Source organism: Polyergus mexicanus, unplaced genomic scaffold (assembly GCF_030449975.1).
Source record: "Polyergus mexicanus isolate NDT 795.1 unplaced genomic scaffold, iyPolMexi1.0 SCAF_2, whole genome shotgun sequence".
Classification (NCBI taxonomy): domain Eukaryota; kingdom Metazoa; phylum Arthropoda; class Insecta; order Hymenoptera; family Formicidae; genus Polyergus; species Polyergus mexicanus.
The window spans coordinates 5,385,511-5,412,000 of NW_027223322.1; the positions used below are offsets into that span (position 1 = coordinate 5,385,511).

At 34.3% G+C, this 26,490-nt stretch overlaps 2 protein-coding genes across 4 annotated transcripts in view; both read right to left on the reverse strand.

Moving 5' to 3' along the window:
• Positions 1 to 26,490, reverse strand: part of Jvl (javelin-like) — a 62,429-nt gene that overhangs the window by 35,231 nt on the left and 708 nt on the right. The gene's annotated exons all lie outside the window — the stretch shown is intronic.
• Positions 18,981 to 25,871, reverse strand: LOC138944704 (uncharacterized). 2 transcript variants are annotated; one of them, XM_070315598.1, is made up of 5 exons: positions 25,646 to 25,871; positions 25,053 to 25,206; positions 24,697 to 24,906; positions 23,384 to 23,573; positions 18,981 to 19,465 (listed from the first exon to the last, which is right to left on the reverse strand). In XM_070315598.1, exons 1-5 carry the CDS (start codon positions 25,793 to 25,795, stop codon positions 19,312 to 19,314), a joined length of 858 nt encoding a protein of 285 aa, XP_070171699.1. In that variant the 5' UTR covers positions 25,796 to 25,871; the 3' UTR covers positions 18,981 to 19,311. The 2 variants fall into 2 exon arrangements, 1 of the variants encoding a protein (XP_070171699.1); XR_011448854.1 differs by lacking the exons at positions 23,384 to 23,573; positions 24,697 to 24,906; positions 25,053 to 25,206; positions 25,646 to 25,871 and adding an exon at positions 22,089 to 22,113 and having other exon boundaries at positions 19,391 to 19,465.

The following is a 26,490-nucleotide window of genomic DNA, read 5'->3' on the forward strand; positions in this document are numbered from 1 at the left end:
GAAAAATAATCTCGTGATTTTGATCCTTTAAAACATTTCGAAAAATAATATATTACAGAAGATTAAGAAAAATATCTAATTATATTCATATTTTTCACAGATTTAAATAGTAACTCTCTATATACTAGATTTTATCGATTTATTTATATTTCACTCAATTTTACGCACAAGTCAGCGGCATCTTTTATGAGGCATCTTGCATTTATTTATGTCAACGATATATGTAATTTATGTTCTTTCTCTTCTTCGCATTCTCTCTCCTCATTAGCGTATCACATATCGCGAGTATACCATCTTAAGGTTTGCACGCTCGTGTATCGCCGATCTCTTACATTACCTGCATGAATTCTCTTTATACGGTAGCACACACTCTCTTTCCTTTTCTTTCGCCGATGACGGAGGAGCATTTATTCGTTTATGCGAGCCGATCTTCTTCGCGCTTACACACGAAAATGGGATCCGCGGCACGGCACCGCGGGACGACTATCGTCTCATTTTATTACAAAACCATCATTCGACGGTACGTACTCTCCGTACATACCATACACAGAATGCAAACGTACGCGAGACTTCCTTCGGCCGCCTTTCGCGCTGCTTCTTTTCGTACGAGCTCACGAGAGAGAAGCGCCCGTTCTGTAGCTTCGCTCGCCTTGCGGAGGTCGCCTAGTTACAAAACTCGTTCCGCGGGCTATACGACACGGTCGCGCAGTTATCTGGCTGATGAGAGAAGAAGGAAAGAAGGAAGGAAGGAAAAAGAAGGATGGAGAAATTAATATACTATTCTGGAACGAGCTACATCGAAGAGTAGACGACATACGTCAATGATAAAAGTATAATGAAAAAAATTATATATCAGTATATTAAATTAAATTAAAAGAAATAAAAATTAAAGAATAGTAAGAATATAATATAATATAATTATATTATGAATAATTGTAGCTATATATATATATGTAATAATCAATTTATACAATTAAAGAAAAATATCTGCTAAATGATATATTATTATAAAAAATTAAAAAGACTATTATTACTGATATCAGTATTGAAAATATAATTTGTTAAAAGTAAGATGCCAAGGTCATTGGTCTCTCTCATTATAAGAATATCATATAATGAAAAAATTATATAATGAAAATTGTATAATGAAAAAATTATATATATAATTTATAATTATATAATTTATTAAAAGTAAGATGCCAAGATCATTGGTCTCTCTCATTATAAGAATATCATATAATGAAAAAATTATATAATGAAAATTGTATAATGAAAAAATTATATATCAGTATATAAAATTAAATTGAAAGAAATAAAAATTAAATAATAGTAAGAATATAATATAATATAATTATATTATGAATAATTGTAGCTATATATATATATGTATATATATATATATGTAATAATCAATTTATACAATTAAAGAAAAATATCTGCTAAATCATATATTATTATAAAAAATTAAAAAAACTTATTACTGATATCAGTATTGAAAATATAATTTATTAAAAGTAAGATGCCAAGGTCATTGGTCTCTCTCATTATAAGAATATCATTATCGTCGTCATCATCATACCGAGAACGGCAAGTATGCGGCCAGTCACGCAGGTGCAAGTATACCTTGATTATTGGAGCTTCTATTCCGCAGGTCTCGACTTTAATGAGAATATTTCCCCCGCTTATTTATTTATCTTTATATGCGTCACTCGCACTTGCCGCAAACGCAGCTACGATCGCAAGATTTTTTCAATTTCTCTTTCGTTACTTTGTTTATTAAAACCTTTCATCTCCAGGTACATACACTTACACACGCATCGATTGCGCGAACAAAGGAAATGCTTCAAGATGAGAGACTTTAAAACTGATTTGCACAATAGAAAATAAAAATGAATCACAACTCGCGGTCTTGGAAGCACTACCTTCTATAAATTGCGGTAATCAAGTTCACAGTTCGTTAATTAAAGAGACAATGTAAATTTCTAGGATTGTATAAAAAAAAGAGAGAGAGAGAGAGAGAGAGCAGGGAGGAGAGAAAGAGAAGAGAAATTTAAAAAGTATTAAAATAATATAAAAATAAAAAATAAGATAATATATAATGTTCAAGCATTTATGGCTGAAATTTTTTACTAAATAACTACAAAATAATTAATAAAGTTAATATACGTTATATTCCATATAATACGCGTATATTAAACGACGGCATTTTTTTTTTTTTTTTCCACGTAACGAATGTTCAAATCTCAAAATTATTGTATTATATTAATGTAGCTAAGTTTATTATTTTTTGTATATGCCCAACATGCCACGTATATGTATATCTCATATAAAATATAAATATTCTTCGAAAAATATGATAGTACATTTTTCCTTTAATGCTATATAATTTAAACAATCAAATTAATTAACAAAAATAAAAAAATTACAGTGAGATTTCATTGCGTGAAGAATTATTGCGGTGAAAATTATTTTCCAATATGAATAGCGAAACGTTTTTCCCGGATAAGAATCAGACAAATTGTACGCGTGCGAAAAGACCGGCGCGCGAGAATTCGTGACATGCTAACACTTTCATGGGCACAAATCGAGCCTGACCGTAGATCGTATATATAATTGACGCGTTCAACCTCCAATGCAAGACGGGCGTTGTGCGTCTCGACGTGGGAGTCTCGTCGATTTATAATACGAATAAATCAAGCCGGGGTGGGCGTCGAGCTAAAAGAAAAAAATCGTAAACTCTCGACGAAGATCGAAGATCCGGTAAAAGCTCATCCTATAAGATCTCGACGAGATACAACTCGAACATTTCCTGGATCGTCCTCGATTACTCTTCGATCTTTCTCGCGAGTTGTTTAAATTTAACCGGATATCTAATAATTTATTACATGTAAAAGTATCTATATTTTTTGCGTTCCAAATTATGGAAAAATCACTGAATTAAAATTGTAGAATGGTAGAATGTACATATGTTGCGTTTAGTATATTTCTCAAAAGTGCATTCTTTGCATTTAGCGAAGGGAATGTATGCACTGGAAGCGACACCGACATATGGCCATGTCAGACGCTTGCGAGACAATAATAAACATAGGAACAATGAAGGAGACCCGATTATTAAAGCGAGATAGCATCTAACACGATGGAACAATTTCTAAATAGAGCTTAATTGTGCTGAACTATCTCATTATTGACATCTTAACGATCTGATAAAGTCACTTCTGACTGAGAACGGAAGCGTACTCTCCTCCTTCAGTCTTCTTTTATCTTTGTTTTTATCTAACAATTTTATATAACCAACGGAAGTTTCTTTTATTATTCTCATAAAAGAAGATATGTGTATCTCGTTTGAATGTAACATAAATGTAGAAATATATAAAAAATTGTTGAAAAATATTAAATTATATATATATATATATATATATATATATATATATGTGTGTGTATACTATTTCGTTTTACCGGCATATGTTTTAAATATAATTACGGAAATTCTTACGATAGAATTTTTCAATTATTTTAAATACTGTCAAATATTTAAGATTATTTTTTAGAGATTATTTCATTGCGTTGCATTTAATAAATTTGAATTTGTTAATACAGAAGCCACTTTACTTTCTTTTCCTTATCTTCTCTTATTTAACTTGTTGAAAATTGATTTAATTATCTTCATTATTTTAATTTATCATTACTAAAGTATGAAAAAGTAATATCTATACGCTTAATAAGCAAGATCGTTTATGGAATGAGAAGAGAAATGTGTTACGCAACGCACGCGCACCGATAAATTTCTATAATAAAATTAAAGCAGTTTAATATAATTAACAATTTCGAGTCTGCAATACGCGCGCGCTCGCCACCAATTACGAAATGGAAATTTCATCCAATTGGGTCAAAATTAACACTTTCGTAAAGATTGTTGGTTGCCAATTAAACCTCAAGGAAGCATATATCTGTACTTCCGCATCGGATGTCGAAATGAAAAATTCTAACTTGAGCCGGACCGCGGAGCGAGTCCGACTTCTCGATTGTTCCAGGCCAACGAGATAATAAAAACGCACCGTTATCCTTAAGCGAACCGAGTTCACGCCGGTTCTCAATTAAACGCAGCCTCGTAATTTCGCCCGGCATCAAAAGGAGGACGACCGATACAATGGCGCGAACGGAGTTGTTGCCAGTCGGCCGGCGAGAAAGAAGAAGCGGCTCTTAGAGCCGCGTTAGTTCCAAATGTCGCATGATTCGCATCCACATCTTTCCTATCGCGATGTCCTCGATTCAGCGGAAAAACGTCGCCGCAAATCCGTTTGGCGAGAATCGTGGAAAAACGTTCGGAGAAAGTCCATCTTTCGCAAAAGATAAAGCAGATCGGTGATTATAATGCCACGAATCGCACGAGCGGCAATAATTATTGAGCCACGCTTCCGAGTGGCAAGCAAATCCCTTAACACGGAAAAGAAAGCAGCCGCGATCATCTTTGGCAAAAAGTAAGAGCGATCAGAAGTGCAAAGAAGAATAATGCTTTTTCGCGCGCGCGCGTCGCACCGTCGCAAGAGAGAAAGAGAGAGGAGAGAAATACTTGCGTAATTCGTTATGCTACATTCGTTTCGCCTGTCAGACATTGACTTCCTCGAATCGTCATCATCGAGCGCACACGGTGTGTATACGCGTGTTCAACCTTATAACATTGCAAATTTATTCTGAATATCTCGTAAAAAGTAGAAGTCGATAATAGCATTTATTCTGCGCAGTTTATCCTCTAATAAGCATGAAAACGACCTTATCGCGAAAAAAAATTCAAACAGAGATTATCATCTTGTGGAACTTTTAAATCTTCAGGAAACTCATCTCGAATAATAAATCTCGAATCAGCTAATGCCGCCAAATGATTAGTTTCGCAAAGTTATTTACAATTGTTAAAAAAATTAGTGTCATTATTTATGAATCACATTAATTTTTATTTATGCTCCATGTGTGAGCAAAAAGTTAGAGAACGCAATTGTTAGAGAAGATATATACTGATTAGTTTCTTTGTTGAACTTTATAGCTTATTTTATATATCACACGTAAAAATAAAAAATGACGATCTTGTTTACACTTGTTCTGGAAAAAGAGGACAGCTTTTATTACTACGAATCGCAATCAAGATTAGCCTCTTCAAGGTGCTATCGTTTCTTCCATATAATATACAGGGTGTCTGACATGTAAGTAACCAAACGAAAAGTGGAGATAGATCAGGTCAACCTGAAGCGAAAAGTCCTATACCATTTTGCTAAATTCGCAATAATTATTATGTTATTATTAATTAAAATGTCTGAGCCAATGAGCGAGTGGGAAGCGGTAGGCCGGAATCGATAGAAATGTAAAATGGCTTACTTGTTTATGTCTCTTAGCGTCGGAAGTATCAGCTGAGCGAGAAAGGCGGAGTCACGCGGCGAGCGACATCGCGCCGAAAAATAATTATCCTCTCGAATTATTTTTTCGACGGCAAGACAATGATGCCCTATCATTTCCATTTGCGAATTTAGCAAAATGGTATAGGACTTTTCGCTTCAGGTTGACCCGATCTATCTCCACTTTTCGTTTGGCTACTTACATGTCGGACACCCTGTATATCGGGAGTATACTTTAAATATGCGTAGTAAAATCCGAAAAATTATTTCACCTTTTCAAGATAGAGGAATGATGTCAGCCATACGAAGAATATTTTGCTAAATTCATACATTATTACAATATTTCTGCAGAAAAGATTTTACAGTAATAAAAAACTGACATTTCATTTCGTCAAAATTTATAAATGATACGCCAACTTCTTGGTATCTTGTTAATTCATTAAATTAAAAAAAAATGCAATATTAATTGAAATATTACGATATCATATACACGCTAAGTATAAAGTTATTACATTTTTATTTTATCTTGTTCAGGTATGATAACAAAGATTGATAGTATTATTGGTGCGAATCACAACACACCATCACCGTTTATTTTGTGAATCTCGCGATCAAAAAATCAATTCAATTCTGACAAGGGAGTAGAATATTCATTGCGCTTAGGGACAGACAGAAATTGGCGATTCAAATTTGACTTCTAAAGCCTGACTCTTCTGAAGCTCTTTTTTAAAGACCGACCCTCGTACACGCATTCACGCATGCGTATGTATTTCATCCCGCATTTCGAGAGTATGCAAAACCTTATGCAAGACAGTATGTCGTAAACTCTAATTAATAATTTCCCAGCATTACATCGATTACAGAAATAAAGAAAAAAAATCGAAAAAATAATAATCGATTCCGTACGTCTCACTCGTATCGATTCGCGGTTTCGTTACTAACAAGTTTTAATTATATTGCAAAAATTTCCGTCGCATTCATGTATTAACCGGTTTTAATTATATTACAAAAACATTGGCTAACGTGAACTTTTTTTTTCCATCCATCCTCGTTAGCGCATGTAATGTGTTTCATCCAGCAATTCTTTTCCGACACTTTCTACGCTTAAAACGCGAGACGAGCGTACATTCCCGCCCTGAAGAAAGGAGAAAAATAGAAAACAAGCGTAGAAAGTATAGTTAAAGAGAGAATAGGCCCATCTTAAGATCAGCTAATATGAATATTATTGAAAATCTCGTTTGCTTGCTCGTTCAACAATGTGCCCTCTACGCGAAACGTGCAGCGATTATTACATAAAAGCAGGGATACGATGGTATTCATTATCGTATTCATCGATCGCGCGAACAGCAATGTCTTATTGTTCTGACAGCGGCAAAGTAAACAACATCCATGCGTCGAGAGTTTATCGACGCCCGTGATACTCCGCGAAGGATAAAAACTTTAAAAAAGCTACGGCCTGACTCAGCTGGCCATTGCGAAACTAACGCGCAAACAATTTCACCGCAACTCGGCAACGGAATCCTTAGAAATTTCTTAAACATCGGAGACTCATCAAGACCATCGGACATCGCGCACTCATATCATGTTCCAATATCCTTTGAAATAATTCAGATTTACGACCTTCAGTATAAAGCATCTCTCCATAACTCTCTAGATTTAAAAAAAATTACATATTAAGTATTTAATATATTTAATTTATATTTATTCATTTATTTATTAATTATTTATTAATTTATATTTATTAATTTTATTTATATTTATATTTAATATATTAATTACATCTTAAAAATTATATATATATATATATATATGAGAGACGCTTCATACTGAAGATTGTAAATCTGAATTATTTCAAGAAAGAAAATATATATCCTATACATATATATAAAATAAAGAAAAAATATTTAACCCAATTTTACGAAAAGTTATACCCTCAAAATGTTGATAAGTTTCGAATACATTATATATAATTTTGGCAACATTTTCTGATCTTGCAAAATACATAGAATTCTAATAAACGCATACTGTCTTCGCATACTGTGCGCGATAGATATTAAATCCGTGAATCTTGTTAAGGAGGATATCCGCCTCACAGGGAGAAAGTAGTCTCGGATAAATATACGCATTCATTATTTCAACTCGAACGTTAGATAACATCGTTTTCCTGAAATGATTTGGAATTAAACGCAAAAGAGTAGTTTTTACCGGAAAAGGAGGAAATCCGTACAACCGCTATGAAGACGCGCCTTTAAGATCATGTGCGAGACTGACACATGCAGCGGGCGTTGACAGGAACTCTAAGGTACCTGAGCCGCATGCATTATCCCCTTTTATATACCGTTTTTATCGTCGCATGTAATCTTTCGTGCATCGTTCACGAACGAGGAACGATGACCCGCGTTTTTCATTACGGATTGCGCGACTGCGAACTCTGAACCTTCATTTCGTCGTTTGCATAATACATATGTATACGCCAACACGCTGTTTGGTGAACGCTATACGCGTTCCCGGTTCGGAAAAAACGTTACACTCCGTCCAAAAGCTTCTAGAGAATAAGAAGACGATGAGAGATATTAAAGCCAAAGCGATATCGCAACTATAGACTTTAATAAGGATCCTGATATATATACATGTTATAGATATATTTACAGAGAGACAATCACATGCATAAGAATGACAACAAAAGAATTGCGTTATAAAAATAGCTTTTATATTTTGAAACTTTTGTTAGAAATAAACAACATAATTTCAAAATGATATTAGCTAATCTCTTAAAGGCCTTTAGTTATTATTAGAAATTATTGTCATTTTTATTATGTTCTAAAATTTGACGTATCGAACTTTTAAAACAATACGTGCTTGCCAATATTCTCTTGGCTTCATATCACCCATCCTAATCCTTATTTACAGCCTTGGGCAGCCTTGTAAGCAAATCGACAGAATAATCGACGTATTCAAAAGGAGAAACGTGCACGTTGTAATTTCGCCTGCGAGTGCATAGTTAATAAATTGTCCGCATTATGCAAATTCAGGCGTTTCCTCGCTCGGGGGGAATGCTCTGCATCGCAAAATAGAGCATCAAAAATTCGTTCACTTCTGGAAATAACAAGGTAGATGATAAAACAAAGTAAACAATGGAAAATTTAAGATGCATCGCGAGATGTCAAGTTTACAGATGTTGCGTTCGCAAATTTCTTAAAGTTGAAGCTCTCGAATTCTTTTCCGTATTTTATAAAATTGTAACGAACGACAATCTTTTGTAAAATATTTACTAAACGCGCCACTGTATGAAAAAATACAGTTACGATATAATCGTCTTATAACATTTAAATATGTGTGCTTTGCATCTCTATATTAATCTTAAATCAAAGTTGTAAATTATAGAATGCAAAATAATCAGATTTTCTCGAATTTTTGCGAAAGAGATATATGTCGTTATCTACGATATATATGTAAGTGTATGTATATTAAGTCTGACTGCACGATAGTATCTATTATATTCTTTTCGTGCCGACAAATGAAATAAAGAAGGTAAAATGAAAGCTCAAGTAAGCATAATACATCGCAAAAAGACCTGCATCTCTATCTCCTTGCATAATGAAATAACAAACGCTTAATAGCCTAAATCGTAATAAATTTTAAATTATTAGAAGATTATTAGAACAGAATCTTAAATAAAATTCAAAATTCAAAAGATGAGCGACAAAGACCTAAAGAGAGAAACGCTCATTAATATTAATGTCTGATAGCCTAAACCAAACCTCTATTAAGCTAGCAGGACCAAATCAGCAGAATCAAACTGGACCTATCAGATTATTTAGTACCCATTTTATACTAATTTGTACCAATAATAATAATTTTGTACCTCGTGCCATTTTCAAAAAAACCGTGGCGCTGCTACCATCAAATTAAGCTAGCAAGACCAAACTAAAACAAAACGAAAAAATAAAAATAAGACCAGAAATTGAAAGGGCTGAATTTGTACTAATTGGTATCACCCAAATAAACTCAATATATTTAGCCCTTATGCTTAAAACAACCCCCAATTGAATTTAGCCCTATTAAGCTCAAGAGTAAAGTACTCTTTCCAATCAGCAGAATCAATCGCTAGTTATACACTGGACGCGGCATAATTTGTATCGCCAAAATGTGAAGTTTCAAATTTTGTACCCCCGCCGTTCTTTCGAAAACTACCCCCGACTTCTATCCGTCTCAAGAGTACATGAAAAACATAATTAAAAAAAAAAACGGTACAAAATCTGAAACTTTAGATTTTGATGGTACGAATTATGTCGCGTTGTGTGTACAAGTAGCGATTGATTCTGCTCGTCGCGAAGGGTACTTTACTCTTGAGACGGATAGAAGTCGGGGGTAGTTTTCGAAGGAACGGCGGGGGTACAAAATTTGAAACTTCACATTTTGGCCGCGTACAAATTATGCCGCGTCCAGTGTATAAGTAGCGATTGATTCTGCTGATTGGAAAGAATACTTTACTCTTGAGCTTAATAGGGCTAAATTCAATTGGGGGTTGTTTTAAGCATAAGGATTAGATATATTGAGTTTATTTGGGTGATACAAATTAGTACAAATTCAGCCCTTTCAATTTCTAGTCTTATTTTTATTTTTTCGTTTTGTTTTAGTTTGGTCCTGCTAGCTTAATTTGATGATAGCAGCGCCACGGTTTTTTTGAAAATGGCACGAGGTACAAAATTATTATTATTGGTACAAATTAGTACAAAATGGGTACTAAATAATCTGATAGGTCCAGTTTGATTCTGCTGATTTGGTCCTGCTAGCTTAATAGAGGTCTAAACCAACTAGTATAAAATTGTAGGCGTTTAGCGATTAACACACATATGTATGCCGGCTAATTACGTATACAGAATCGCACGAAGATGTGTAACGGTCGCGTAGCACAAAACGGCTGCCCACGTTCCCCGCCAAGGTTGTATTATATCTCGGTTGACCGATTAACGAGCCGTGTCGCGTGAGATCTGCCGTTAACTACGCCCTAATAATATTGCGAAATCTCCGATCGGTATCAATCATACTCCAATAAGCCACCGCGCACGGATCGCGGCAATTCACGGACACGAAAAGCATCTTTAGCGCGCTAGAGTTGTAATTGGAAACAACATACAACGGCTAACTTAACGGTAACCTGAGTTACATTCGCTAATTAGATTAATCAGAATTTAATATTACACGCCAAGACCAAAATATACCGTGAGAGCGAGTTCACGGTTAGGTAATGACGGATACGGATTGTTAATGATTTTACGCGTGACATATCATGTCGCTAATAATTCTGTGGCTTGAGATTAAGTAGGATTAAGGATTATCTATGAATTTTTAATTTATTTATAATATAATATTATCGATTATATAACATTAAATAATACAATTTAATCACATGAAAGTCTATTACATTCCTCTCTCATCAGATTTCTTGCATAATTTAAATTTAAATAATAATTTTCGCTAACGATCTACAGTTTTTTTATAATCCCTTTTCGGAATTTTATTAAAGAGAGAGAGAGAGAGAGAGAGAGAGAGAGAGAGAGAGAGAGAGTATAAAATTATGGTATAATGTATTAATTATTATTAGAACTAATAATGCTATTACATTGGCTCTCAACTTTTGCAAGTAGTTGTGACAATTATTAATAGCAAATGACAATTATTAATAGCGCATAGATAATTATTAATAGCAATAGTTACAGATAAATTTATCCGTCAATAAAGAAAGTATCCCATATGACGTTCGCAAGCGAAGAAAATACCATAAATATCGACGACGACAAATGAACCGACCAACGGTCGATCGATTTACCGCGCGAAACCGAATGCCATGGAACGTGGGTGGAAAAAAAAAAGTGAAAGAACTCGGAAGACATGTCGTCGATATGATTCTTTGGTTCGTTGCTCGCGCAACCTTGTATTCTACACCAGGAAGGCCTCCTAGATCGATGGTTTATTTTTAAACATATATGAAATGCGAATGATTCACACCTTGTATTGTGCATGCAGCGTTTTTATTTTTTTTTTTTTAAATCATCGAATTTCAATCCACGACCGAGCGGGCGGGTATCATATGTAAAATATCATGTCCGCAGCATAATAAAACAATATCCAATGTTTTATGTTCATCAGGAGTACTAGGTGACTATATCCTCTTTAGTGACGAATGAAAAGTTACTAGCTCATCGTTTGCTATTTTACGACTACGTAGGATATTATGGCGTTGTCATAAATATTTTTATACTTCTCCGAAGGCTACCGTGTGCAAAAAAAGAAAGAAAAATGCATGAGGTTGAGATTCTTGTATTCGATTCGAACCGTTTATTCTAAAACTTGTAACAAGTTTTGAAATGGCCCGAAATGTTAGCGGACATTCAACTCCAAACGTGAGAAACGCATTTGATTGATTTCCTATCGACATTGCGTGTAAATACGATTCTTACATTAAACAACATTAAAAGCAATATCGTACAACATTAAATTTTTTACTAAACAAAATTGAAGATATAAATTAATATGAATTATGCATCAAAATATATATATATATATTTTATTTGGAAAAACTTGTAAAGACTTTACTATACAGAGAATGAATATAGTAAATGGCGGAAGATATTAGCAACATAGCATGTTGCCGGTTACCAAATGGATTTGGTAACTGACAGTTACGAGCTATGTGAAATCTCATCATACCGGTTAGAAGGCAACGTAAGGCATCGATACATCAGGCTTCAGGAATGCGTGAATCGCGTGCGGATCGAATATTATTGTATCTGCTATTTCACGCGAAATTGAAAAAGGTCCATTTAAACCGGACATCGGCCGATCGTTAATCGCCGTTGACACGCATTCGAGATAAATTATCGATAGATCGCCAACGATCGAGCCTTGATCTTGCCCGACATCAGAACCAGTCTCGCCGGACGGCACGGGTTTCCGCGTTCGATGCAGATTAGATGTTTTACGACAACGCGCCTTCTCTCGCCCAATCGTCTCGAAATAAATACTCAGGAGACAGTGAGGCGCAAATAACATGGTAGAAAAGAAAAATATAATAAGTGCAACGGTGAATGACCGATCGTCAATGGATAATCGTTGATTCTAAAAGAAAGGGAAAGGAACGCCGAGACAAACCAACTCTAAATTTTTTTAAATGCACCTAAATCTCCAATGTCTCTATTTTACATTATTTTAATGTGATCAAAGAAAGAATATATCTCTAAAATATATTTTTTATATATTTTTTTTTTTTACATTTTCTTCGATTTTCTCTAATATTGTATTATTTCCAAGATGATATCGATTGTGCTTTTTAGCTTTAAAATACTAATATAATGCAAAGCTCTTACCTAATCTCGTAAACTTCAATTAATTTGCATCATCCACGTATTCGCAAATATTACAAAGCATATTTATAGGGAGTAAAAGCATTTCGTGTAAAGCACGAGGTTTCACTTTTTTCGCGATAGAGATTTTACGGATTTCGCAGGTCGATAGCGCGCCTTGACCTCCACGGTTTAATTGAAAATTATTGCATTGCGAACCGCATGCGATGTACGCGCGATTAATAATCCGCGTGACGTTTCACCCTACAGTGTGCAAAGAGTGCCAAGCCGGCGGTATTATTCAATTTGATCACAATTCACGGGTACATGGCTATCGCCGGGTCGCGCCGCTAATCGCACGATCGAGAGCGTTCTGAGACACCGCCGGCCTTACATGCGCGTGTCTGATGTTCACCGTTATTAACCGCGATTTATTAGTTTGCCGGCTCTCCGACTTGTCGGCCACGAATATATATATATATATATATATATATATATATATATATATATATATATATAGCGTATCGTAATAATATGAGTGAATAATGCAATTCGTGTTGTATATTGTACAGAAAAATTTCTTCACTCTCATTAAGGTGAGTGTACTGATTTGTCGCTCGCGGAACTCACCCGATATTTACCTGTGTTCTTTAACTTTTGAAAAGCGACGCAACGAATGAAGACGTTAATTGTCCATGAATCTGTTTTTGAAAAAAAAAAAGGAGATATTTTTCCTCGCGTGTTTACCGTCGAATGGAATCAAGGACGGGCGATAGAGCGTGAAGGAGCGGTTTGTCGAAAGAACGATTAACTCAGCTGGTTTTTTCGCCAGCTGCGATTTTTCAGGAAAATTTAACTTATATACGCTTTTTATATGTTACACGGTCAAGTTAGAGACTTTTATTAATTTTTGTTTAATTTTCTAGTAAAGAAATTAAAGTTTAACCTTGAGAGACAATTGCAGGATATCGTGCGGATTCGCAAGAATGATTTGTTAAAAGTAGCTTCTGCAAAATAAGCGAACGGGTCGCACGACACGTCGGGGACACGTATAGTTAACATGCTGACACACATATCACGATTGAAACTTCGTGTCGCGAGAAGGAACTTGTCGGCCGTCGCGCCACATTGAGTTCGACACACGAGTTGGACACATTTACGATCGAGATACTTCACGATCGAGATACTTCACGATCGACGATGCCGGGAAAGGAAAATTCTTCGATAATGTCGGATAATTAATCGCACACCGACATCCCGTTCTTCGTGACAGCGTATCGGTGAATAAAGTCGATTTATGATAGATAGAGATAACTGGATGAAACTGGACTCGTGATAAAGGATCTTTACGAGTGAAACGAGCTTAGAGATCAAAGAAAAATAGATCTACGCATCTTACCGAATGTATATAAACATGAAGAAACATTCGTGTGAAGGATACCCACACAGAGAATTCTAATAATTTTTTTATATTAAAGATCATATTTCGTGCACATAAAATGTTAAAAGTATGTAATAAAAAGATATTTTTTATTTTATTAATAAAGTAAAAAATAAGGTAAAGTAAAAAACTATAAATGATAAATTTTACTATGTAAATTTTAAATATAATTTCGAATTTAAAAAATTTTTTCCATATATATTTATATTAAAAATTACATAATTGTGATATATAATATATATTCGCTATACACAGATTGAGATGAAGAAATATTGAAAATTATATAATAGGAAGAAAATGCAACAGCTCTGCTACAATTTGTAATACCTGACAGGACAGCAACTAAAGGAGATGTTTGAGTTAGCAACTCCGTCTCTCGAAATACACTACGTTTTAATCGACAATCAAAGACATCAATTGCATACGATGTAGCAATAATCTCCATTAACGTAATATTCGCCCATTACATGAGAAAGTATATTTAATGCCATTGAAGCAAAAAATATATTAAATGTAATTTAACGCACCATCATATATATATATACTAGGAACACCTCGTTAAAGTAACGTAATTTTATTCGTCTCGTTCTTGAAAGGCCTTCTTCCACTTTCTTTTCGCCGTACGACACTCGACAAAAATGGTCTTAATTATCGTGAACTCGACTCGCAATTTTGCAAGCAATAAATAAGGGAATTTCTTCATCGCAGCGGAAAAAAAAGAGATTCCGCGTTGGATTCTACGCGCTCGATGAGTTTGCTTTAATGAAATTAAATGTGTTCAAAGTGAGCGCAACTTTCAAATTAATTGCCATAAGAGTAAAATCCTTTTATTCATGTCCCTAGTCTATATAATTAGTACAGCTTAAAAATAATAAATTACTTTTAATGTATAAATTATCTATTTTTTTTTTTTTGTGATAAATAAAAAGATGTATTTCACGAAACACAACATGTAAATTTTATGGACGCGATCAAATCGTTTTATACTCGATAAATAATGAGCCAATCTATTTTTTAAATGCTCCATGTAAGTTGATATAGGTTAACACGACGAGTTACACTTGTTGTTCTCCTATACTTTTACAACAAGTATGCATATCATAAATTTCATTCCTGTTAAATGTACACGTTCGAATCTTAACGGCATTACACGGGAAATCCTCTCGACAGGATATACTTTGAAAAATAAAAAATAAGCCACGCATCTTGCCGTTAACGGACGCATAAAATCTTTACAAAGCGATAAGAGACGATCTATGATCTACTCCTGGAATCGTCCAGATCAAATAGCGCGTTTACGATCGTCGCAATCGCGTTTGCGCGCACGTGATTTTCTGATTTCAGAAACACTCTCATTTCCGTCCCTGCGGGAGGAGCGTCTCAAAAAGAACTATCGACACACTTTCCAAAGATAAATTTTCCAACCGCGATTCTGTCGAGCGAGACGAGGCGGGAAAACAGGTAATAAAAGAAACGATTGCGGCGATTAACGCTCTCTCCTTGGCGAATTTTTTTTCGATAAAACTAGATCTTCTTCTTTATTATTATCAGAAATATGTTAATTTCATATCGTGAATAATTGGCGCGATTATCAATGTTAACAAAGATGCCGCATTTTTTTAATCAAGGCTTAAGGCGTGTACGTGCTTTTCTACAAATGTTAACTATCGAATTTTGAGAGGCTTAAAAACGCGTAGCGCGGATGGCTTTACCAGAAAAGAAATGATTAGCGTTACACGAGAGAAGCGAAAACGTTCTTTCATCTGCATGGTACATGGCGAGCTGCGGGATTATGTTGTTCTGACGGCGCGACAATCCATGAAAAGAGCATTCTGCGCGAGAGCGAAGTGCGTGCCGCGAGCAAGGACAAAGCCGTCGAGGAGGATGGAAAGCGAACGTAAGATGATTTCGTAGACCCGCGAGAGTTTCTCCTTTCGGTGAAATGCAAACCATTCTTACATACATATCAGACAGACAGTGCTGAAAGAGCGCCGGTGAAATCTCCCGAGCTTCTATCAATAAACATTACTGTACGTTTGTCGCGCGTATCATCGTGCGAACGTCGCGAATGTACTTATGTACTTGGCTCCCCCCCGACAGGATTACAATAGCAGTATATCAAAGCATATTTTAACATATAAATTATGCGACGCGAACGAAAAGGTATAGTGTTTGATGGAAGATTTAAAATATTTCGCGTCAAAGTTTTTTACCTTTTTGTAATTAATTGTATAAAATTCACAAGAATTTGTTTCTAAATGCTTAAAAATATATAAGTTTATAAAGATAAAAACATAATTCTAATATAACAAAACAAGTAGATTGCGAAAAAGAATTCTGGAACAGTATGTAAGGGAAGATATCGATTCTCGTTTTATGATACCGTGTCAAAATATTTTTAAATTTTTTACCAGTAATATATGTTATACACTCGTATAAGCCACATATGGAAATTTACGTAATCGGCTATGTCGAGTATATTTTACGATAAAGCTATGTATATAATCATTAGCGATTAGAGCAAAGATCGTAAAATCTTAACGCTAAATATCAACTTACTAATAAAAATATCTATCTGAATATTAATCGCAAAGATATGAAAGTGAATATAATCGTCTTGCGGAAATCAAAATTGCGTGAATTAATATAATGTCAAAAGGAAAGTATAGAAACTCGTAAGGTGAGCAATTTTCCACGCATATCCGATAATCAAGATCCAATTCAAAAATTTCACGTGTCATATTGTCACATGTTGATTGTCATAAAAAATCGAATAATCACTGCCAGCCGTAATAATTTAATGTCAAAATATCGCGTGATCAAAATTGGAATCACACGTTTAAGCGTTACGCGAAAAATCTTAAGCCACATGCCGACAAGTGAATCGTTTTCAATGTCAGGAACTCGTTTTCTCTGAGAACAATAGACGTGACTACGTAATAGCTGCAGTATTACCATTTGATGTCATTTCATTACAAGCTGCATGGATAAACAACAACAACAACAAAAAAAAAAAATGTAATTGTGCCAAATCATTCGATTATAAATCAGGTATCATTGATCGTACGAAACCCCCTAATCGATACAATTTTGGTGACGTAAGCTACGAAATAATCTTAATCGTTCATTCGAAATGAATTCGCCAATTATAAATTGGATAATTGATCGGTCTGATATTTCAGCGAACAGATAGACAAGGAATCTATTGTATATATTTCGAGGAATTCAATATATAAAAAATATCGATATCCTTCAGATAAATCTATACAGTATCAAAAGCCTATCCTCCTCTCTCTTTCTAATCCCGTGCAATTTTCTCAATAAACTTGTCAATGCCAATTGCGGTGTCGATTTTTTTTTGTTTTTTAATCATAATATTAATACTCTCTATATGCTATAAAAATATACGACAACTAAATTACGGATTGTATAATTACATCTCGCAATGACAAAATTATATCGTAAGTCGTCGCAGCGCCGACTGCACTACGTCGTCAAAACGCTGAGGCATCTCAGTCATTGTCTTGATGCCCCTCTCGTCGTCGCGTTTATGTAAAAGGATAGGCAGGCAAAGAAAAAAAAAAAAATGAAATTACCGTCGAATCACCGCATGGATAATGAGCGCGAACAAAGGTGCGCGCGCTCGCGTAACTCGCTTTCTAACACCGGCATTCGGACATGTGCGAGCGCCTAATGTTCGCGTGAATTAAAACTAGGACGGATCGTTGTTTCATCCAACGTTATTAAGACAATGATACAGAATTAATTCGTTTGTATTTTTTCTCAATTGTTCGCTTTTTCCTATTGTCACGCGTGCACGATAAAACGCTCTACGTAAAAAAATATAGATTCAAATATTTTCAAGAAAATAAAATATAAGATAAAATATCTTTAAAAAAAAAATATATATATATATATATAATATTCTTATATATAGGAAAGTTCCTAAGAATAACAAATTAAAAAGATTGACTGCATATTGCTTTAATATCTGTGTAAATTTTTTTATTATAATCAGGCGGACAAATAAATTATTGAGATAAGAGTTGACTTTGCAAAAATAACAATTGTGGCAAACACATTAATGCCAATTAGATAAGCAGATACATATTTCATTCTTTTTTTGCCGAGAGACTTACTTCCGGTTACAATTCTTAATTACATCGCGGTATGCACGCGTACATAGTTAGCCAAGGATTAATTATAAATGTTACACCTCACTGCATGCGTTGATTGCGCAACATAATTATGTCTAATAATACTGACATCAACGAGCTCACTATTGTATCAGCACCTCTGGGTATACGGTTTTGTGAAAAATCGATGTTCGATATCTTATCGAGATCATCGTTTAATCTGAAGGAAGTAAATCGTGTCATTGTTAATCTCGACAAATTGTGTATATTATAAATTTCATGCTTGAGAGATGTTTTTAAAAGCAGCGATCTTGGAAATAAAAATTTATCCGTGTTAAATAAAGTGTTTATAATTAGAAGCTTATTCGTTTTAAAAACTGAGAATATTTACGAGCAACTTTTTCCATAACGGGCGTAAATTTTCAGATAAACCACTATAATGAAAAGACTTTCACCTTTCATATAGTAACGAAAATAAGCTGACGTAAATCATTAGTTACGCAGCGTAGCACGAAAATGCGGCCCGACAGTGGAGTATATAATCTTGACGATTTACAAGAGAGAGAAAACTTTTCTTTATCGATCCCGCGCACAGCTTGTTGGCTTATCGTTAGTGCAACGAAGAGACGCTCACGGACATTACGTGCACGTGTCTCGTGCGAGAAAATGCCGCTTAAACCCTCTTCGATGCAAGTGGAAGAGACAGCTCGTGCGACGGCCGTAGCGTGTAAAACGTGTGCAAGGGATTTGAAGGGATTCGCAAGTTCGCGAAAGGAAGAGTTCGGGCAAGTTATTTTCTTGTCGTTTGCATAATCGAATAATCCCCCTTTCACCGTGCATCGGTGCCGCCGATGCTTCAAAAAATAAATTACATACGCGCGTTTACATGCCAAAGGTTTATTTATGAATTTCGCATCGACAGTTTATTATATTCCGTACGATACTCGCCAAGAAAGATCTCTCGCATACAATTCACCATAATTACAGACGGCCCTAACGTAATTTCAGTATATGCTGGGCTCGTCTTCCCGTGGACAAATTGGCTTGCGAATCACCATGCGTAAAGTTCTGTCGAAAAATTCCCGTGGATCGTCCCGGCCTATTCTTTGATCCTGCGTTCTTGATCCCACTGTCTCAGACACACTGCTAATCTCGTTCCTGAGATACGATTAATTATCATTAGGCTATCTTATGTCTATAAAAATCGTAGCTCGATAATTAATCTATGTACAATATAATATACTTTATGTAAAAAGAATCTCCAAAACTGAAAAAAGAAAGGCTTCCGAAGTTTTATCTAAATTTATTTTATGAAAGCTATAAATGCGAGTTTCTAAACATATATTTTAAGATTATGAACGGGGAGTTAAAAGACCAAACAATAAGAATTAGAGATGTATATCTTAAGCATAAAATATATTATTAAGTTCTATAATTGCGGTAACTTTGTGACTTTAAAGATTTTAAAATTTTCACCATACTTTCATCTGTAATTAATCATTAGCAAACGAGTTTGGAAAAATCCAAGGACAAGACGATTCGATGGATAATTGCGCGAAGAAGAGATTTCATGCGGAACTTCGCATCGATAAAACGCGTTGCATGCGCGTGACGCATCGTAGGACGGAGACTTTTACTTTCTAAAGCAATAAAACGCTATCGTACGAACTTACGAGTACGCGTACACGATATTATGTATATACGCACGTACGTATTCGAATTATCGGTTAAAGCCATATTAGAAGACGCCCACGAAAAATATGGGTAAATAGAACCCACATTATACTCGACACGCACGTGCGTTCATCCGTGCAATCAGCCCGCATATTCGTATTTCCTATCGATTAATACGTATTCAAAATCGTATACATGCGTTTATATTTTATATCGTCGAATACTCCGCACGAATGTCTTTATTAATTTTATTATCGCCTGATATAAAACGATTCGTGTGCTGCGTGACTCATACCAGTTTTCACAAACTGTATCATGACGTAGTAAAACAAAGAAAGTTAATGTACAAGGCCGAAGCATTATAGCAGAAATTAGTAGCTATTACTTAAGGAGGAATAAATCTAATAAATTTCGAAATTCATAAATTGACATTGCGCAAAAAGCATTCTTTTAGCCTTTCAAAATATAAAATTAATAATTAATTTATGAGTTAAAGTAAATATTTGCCCTGTAGGATTAAAATTTTTGTTTTTTTTTATTTTTATGAATTTTTATGTACAGCATATTAAAATTACACATTAAAATGTTTGTGATACAGTCAGCATAAAAAAGTTGATTCGATATAAGATAATATTTACGATTTTAAGATTAAATTATATTCTATAGGGTAAGTCTGTACTCATAAATTAATTATTAATTTTATATTTTAAGAGGCTAAAAATATGAGCTTTTTGCGCAATGTTAAATTCATGAATCTCGAAATATATTAGATTTATTAACTTTTGACGTAGCTGATCTCTGCGGTATTTCTCCTTATATGGAATTAATGCTAAAATTAGTTATCTTAGTTATCTTAATGCAATATACTCCGATTTATATATTTTGAATAAATTTTCGCAAACACGCACCCGAATCAGCCTGTACGGGAATAATTTTGATTTATATTGAAATAGAGACATCGACAATTGTTCATTAAAATTATGGGCATGCTACGTAATTGTTGCTAGATTTGATCGATGGTATCGGTAGAAACCACGAGACGACTAATTTCCTCATTTATTCGCGAAATCAAAATTTTAAAAGTTTATAGGCACTCCATAGTTGTCTGTATTAGTATACAGAGTGTCTCAAACCGTGCGATATTCTTTTCGCATCTACAGATTTTTATATATATATATAAAAATATCAAAGCACCAAAAATTTATGCAATCATATGTGAATGAAATATTTTCTGCGTGCAAATTAATTCTCGGAAATTGAAAAGTCATCTTCATCTAATCTTTATTTTAATAAAATAATTATTTGAATATGCATCAAATTATTCAATATTAAAAATTATAATGTGATAGCTTTCAGTTTAATTTTCGTTATTGCAAAACATCAACTTTTAAATTAAGAATTCGTGGATGAAGGCTTTTCGTTCAATAGAATTGAGAAACATTCTGCATACTACCTAAGCCGACATCGACCGCTCCATGGTACGATGTCCCGAATCCATATTCCGTGCCAGGATGCACCTGCCTGCCCGACAAATCACCGAACTTATTCCGCGATAAAGCGTAATTTAAGCTTTCATTAAAGAAAATGCGCAGTGAACGAAGGATGAGACCACGAAAAGAAGTAACCGCAGTAAAGCTCGAGAAGAGAAATTTGCTCGAATTCCTATCTATATCGCGAACAGAGAAAGTGCACTTCTTCCCACTTTCATATGACCGGAGGATCGCTATAACTGATATTGTCACTGCGACACATTATTAATCTTAACCGGGTATCACATCGTGTCTCTTTAAGTTAGTAGTTAAGAAAAACAAGGTAACAAGAATCGAATAATATCTTTACGGTGCATTTATGTCGCGTTTGCAAATCAAAATAAATTCTGATTTTCCTCAATTATAAAATTAAATAAAAATGCACAAAAATAAAAGTTATTTAAAAAGTTATAAACAACAACAAAAAATTACTAAAATGTTATACACAAAGAATTTATATTTAAAAGTAAAAATTATTTAACATTGATGAGACAAATACTTTATTTGAAGATTTCGGTTTAATCAGTGACAAATGGCAGTGCATTAGCAACGAGATAAGAACGAGATGAAAGACTTACGCGAAATGAGAATTATCGATATCGCCGGCGGCGGCTGATTTCATATTTATGGCAAAACTAATGTTTCAATGCGCGCGTTACCTCACGCAACTTTCTCAAACGACATGATTGATAAATATGCCCCGATGTAGACGCGTGTACGTGAAACGAGTGACTCACGCCGAGAGACGTAACCGCCATTTCGCATATAGCACAGACAGTAATCAAACAGGATCTCCTGATCTACGATCCAGTGAGCAGGAGCTGCGAAAATGCAGTTCTGCATGCCGCGTTACTCGTAAAACTCGTTGCGATTCGAATTCGATGAGACGATATGTATCGCGTTTAGAAATATCGTAAAAATATCTATAAAAGATACCTCAATATATAAGAATTATGATTGAATGATATTCCTTGAAGAATATTTTGGCGATATGATGGTTTCGAAATATTAGATAATAAATATACGAGAAGCATTTTTTTTAAAATAAATCATCTGTAAATATTAACTGTAGAGAGACACGATTTCTTGTTCCAAGGTAGTCACAGACCTCTTGTATCGAAAAATAAATAAATAAATAAATATACGAGAAGCATTTTTAGAAAATAAATCATCCGTAAACGCATTAACTTTAGAGAGATGCGATTTCTTATTTTCAGGTAGTCAGACTTACGTATATCGAATGTCTCATTTAATAAGCACAAAATGACAGCGCAAAATATGTTTGCGTTGCAATTCTTAAGCGACAAGGCATCTCATTCGAAAGTTCATTCGTCTGTATCGTTTACGCGGGCCAATAAGGGTCAAGCTGATCAACCAGTCGAGACCGTTTCCGGCGGGTATCGTACTGACGATGAGTGTCACCGATACTCTTGATCGAATGTAAACCGACCGCAATGGCGATACCGTTACCGATTTTTAGCGCGGTTAGCACGCGAGCGAGCTTGCGGATTCGAGCCGCAACATCGTCTCTATACGCACTTGCAAATTCGATATCTCTTCGATTATGCGATATCGAGGCTTAATGTCAAAAGTAGAGAAAAAAACAGAGTTGGCACATAAAAATGTAAACAATACAAATATTATAAATTAATACTGATAAGGATCTATAGCGTAGAGAGAGATGTATCTCGTAGAATATATATTGTCAAATTAATCCTTAAATATTCTATACTAAATATCAAGATTATAATAATAATAATAAAAAAAAAAAAAAATCTTTCTTTACTTTCACGTCAATTAAAAAAAATTTCATTTCACTTGAGAAATATTATTTCTCATGAATCAGACAAATGAAAAGTGTAATCAGCGATACCCTAATTGAGCGGAGAGCGCCAATTCCACAGGAGTCACCGCGACGATGGTACCGTGTTGTAACGCGTCCATGAAATCCGTCGCGGATACTTCCTCGGTGTTCATAGAACTCGAGACGGTTTCGGTAATCTCCGAGCTTCCGAGTGACGTGGAAGTAGTCGATGTCATTGTCATACTTTGCAGATTCTCGCCTGCAACGTCGTGAGCGTCGTGCAAAAGGAAAACGGACGGAAGCGAGATGTTAAATTGACGCTGCGACTGACGCATTTAAAAAAAGGATACTTCTCATTCTAAGTTAAATGCTGATTCTAAATTTTATCGATTTGAAATAGTCTCGAGAGCAGAATAGCTTTAACGCAATGTGATCACTGAACTAGCCAATACCAAGATATTAATATCTTTTCATTGTAAATAAAAAATCCTATTTTATATATTTTAAAAATCTATCACGCGTAATTTCCGAATACCGACTGTAATCTATAATTTATCGGTAAATACTTTTGCACTTTTACACGAAAATGTTTATCTTTTGTAACAGGGTGTCTACTCAAATCTTGTAAACAAATTCCCTGAATATTCTCTGATCTTCCAGGTATATTTGTTCAAAATTCCAGGTAAAGAGAATATTTTAAAGATTCTTTCGATGCAATTTCCTAAAGTAAATTTTTTTATTATATACGCGTTTTACACATACAAAACACAAAGCCACCCGAGTTTCAACTAATGGATTTACTGATAAATGTACTGAAAAAAAGCTGAATTAAGAAGCTTTCATTAAGATAAAAATTTTTACTTTGCATAACATTTTCATTTCTTTATCAAGAATTAAAATAAAGAATATATACTGTACATTCAATATTTTGTTAAGATATTGAATATATAAACAGAGATAGAAATATATTTATAATATATTTTAAACACATAATTCACAACTTGGCTTAAGCTTATCGCAAAAAAAAAAAAAAAAAAAAAAAAAAAAAAACTGCCTATAGTGTAAGAGCAAAATTATTAGAGGGAATTCTTTTGAAAATTTCCATGAGAATTCCCTGATTTCTCCAGGTACAAAAGAATTCCAGGTTTTCCATATTTTTCCAGGAAGTAGACACCCTATTATAATTTTTGGCTCATGTTACGATATATAAATCACAACTTGGTCGGAATAATTTAGAGAAAATAATTTCAAGAAAATTTATTCCAATTTTGAATTTCCGTTTCCGAATACATGACTCGGGTGGAAATGTTACGCGCGTGATTCAATATATCTATCTCGTGAATAAGCCGGTAAGGTGGGATTGAATTTCCATGAGGTCTTACTCGGTTCGACATCGCGATCGAAGGTACTCGCGGAGAGCATGATGGTGTTCGTAGCAGAGGTCGAAGGTTCATCGGGGTCGACTTCGGAGAAATAACTGGCGAGGTCCTGGCAAGAATCACGCGTCCTTGCAGCATCCGCGACGGAATGATGCTCGGATCGATAAATCGAGGTATCGCTCTTCGCCGTACTTTGTTCGTTCAGCGTAGACGCTGACAAAGACGGATAGGAGAAAGAGAGGGAAAGAGAGAGAGAGAGAGAGAGAGAGAGAGAGAAAGAGAGAAAAGTAAGACATATCTCTCTCCTTTTTCTTTTTTAAAAATATTTTATTTCACATCAAGAATATATTAATATTTACCACTGTCAAGATTCGAGAGCTCGTGGATTTTTTTTAAAACGGGAGAATCGACTACGCGGTGATTTATCTTCTCTTCGGAATGAATTTCCCTTTGATTCTTCGATTTTATAAAACGCTTCAAAGGATTATGAAAAGTGGGCAGCTTCGATCTAATCTGTGCATTATATCCGTTAGACAAGGTTTATTTTTTATCGAACATGTTGTTTCTCCTCCGCCTTATGTAGCAGAGTCGATTATGTTGCTTAATTAACGGTATAATAAATGTAATAAATTATATGATAAATTAATTGCCTAGCCATTCAAGATATAGTTACATTCCGCCATCGTTCATAAAATCGAAATTTTCGCAATTAATGCGATCGTAAAATATCAATAATTACGCGCTATAATAAAAACAGAAATTAAATTGTCTTTACATCTCCATTAGAATTTCTAATCGATATTACATTTCGCAATACAAGTTTATACTATAAAATGTATGACGTAACGATATAAATTAAATCAACTAAAATATATCTCCAAATTATTTTAAAACATCTGTATCCTTTCAATCGTGTTTTACTATCGAAGAATCCTAAATATTATATTCTCACCTTTTGATTTATCGCGGAGAATAAAGATTGCTTATCGGGCTTTCTATGACTAAACTGACTAAGATTTATATTATCCGGGAGGGCTCGTTGTCTCGGATTATCTGAATTCTCTGATTTCGAAGCTTCTCTATTAGTAGCCGTATCGCTCATATCTGAATCATATCGCTAATAAAGACAAAGCAAATGAACGGTATAATTCTATACTTATCCAACGGCACAATTCTACTTATCAATTTGAACTTAGTGCATTTCTGTCATCGATCATTGCATTTGGTCGAGGGGCTTTTGTCAACTATACCGTGGTATAAAAATCTTATTATACGTTAAACGAATATGTTTGATAAAATTTGAAAATTTATCAAAGCAAGATAAATTATATATTCTTAGAATGCATAATTTATAATTACATATCAATATCACGCAAAAGTTCAATAATATTCTGTAAAATTTGTTATTTAAACAAAAAATAATTAATATATTATATCTTTTATAATTTCAAATGCTAATAAAAAAAAAATTGTATCGTGAAATAAGATGCTTAGAAATATGTTTTCATTTCAATATAAGTACTAAAATTATACTGTCTCTCAATGTAAAAAAATAATTAGTCTTCATAGATAATAAAATGAAATATTTTAAGAGGCTTATTTGTGGCATATTATGAACTGTTTCGCATAAGATACTGTTATTATAATTAAACATTGTAAGATCTATGTGTTTGTATAGATTTTTTTATTTTGTTTTGTTTCACGAGACACGTCCCTCAAGTATTATCGGTTACTTCCTAATAATGCGAAAACATCGACATAAGGAACGCCATTGGGGAAAGCGAATGAAAATAATTA

Coding starts and splice junctions, on each gene's coding strand:
- LOC138944704 (XM_070315598.1), bottom strand. CDS start 25,795: ATGAGCGATACGGCTACTAATAGAGAAGCTTCGAAATCAGAGAATTCA. Junction 24,907..25,052: donor GCTCTCGAATCTTGACAGTG/GTAAATATTAAT, acceptor CGTCTTTGTCAG/CGTCTACGCTGAACGAACAA. Junction 19,466..23,383: donor GCGCTCTCCGCTCAATTAGG/GTATCGCTGATT, acceptor ATCGTATCTCAG/GAACGAGATTAGCAGTGTGT.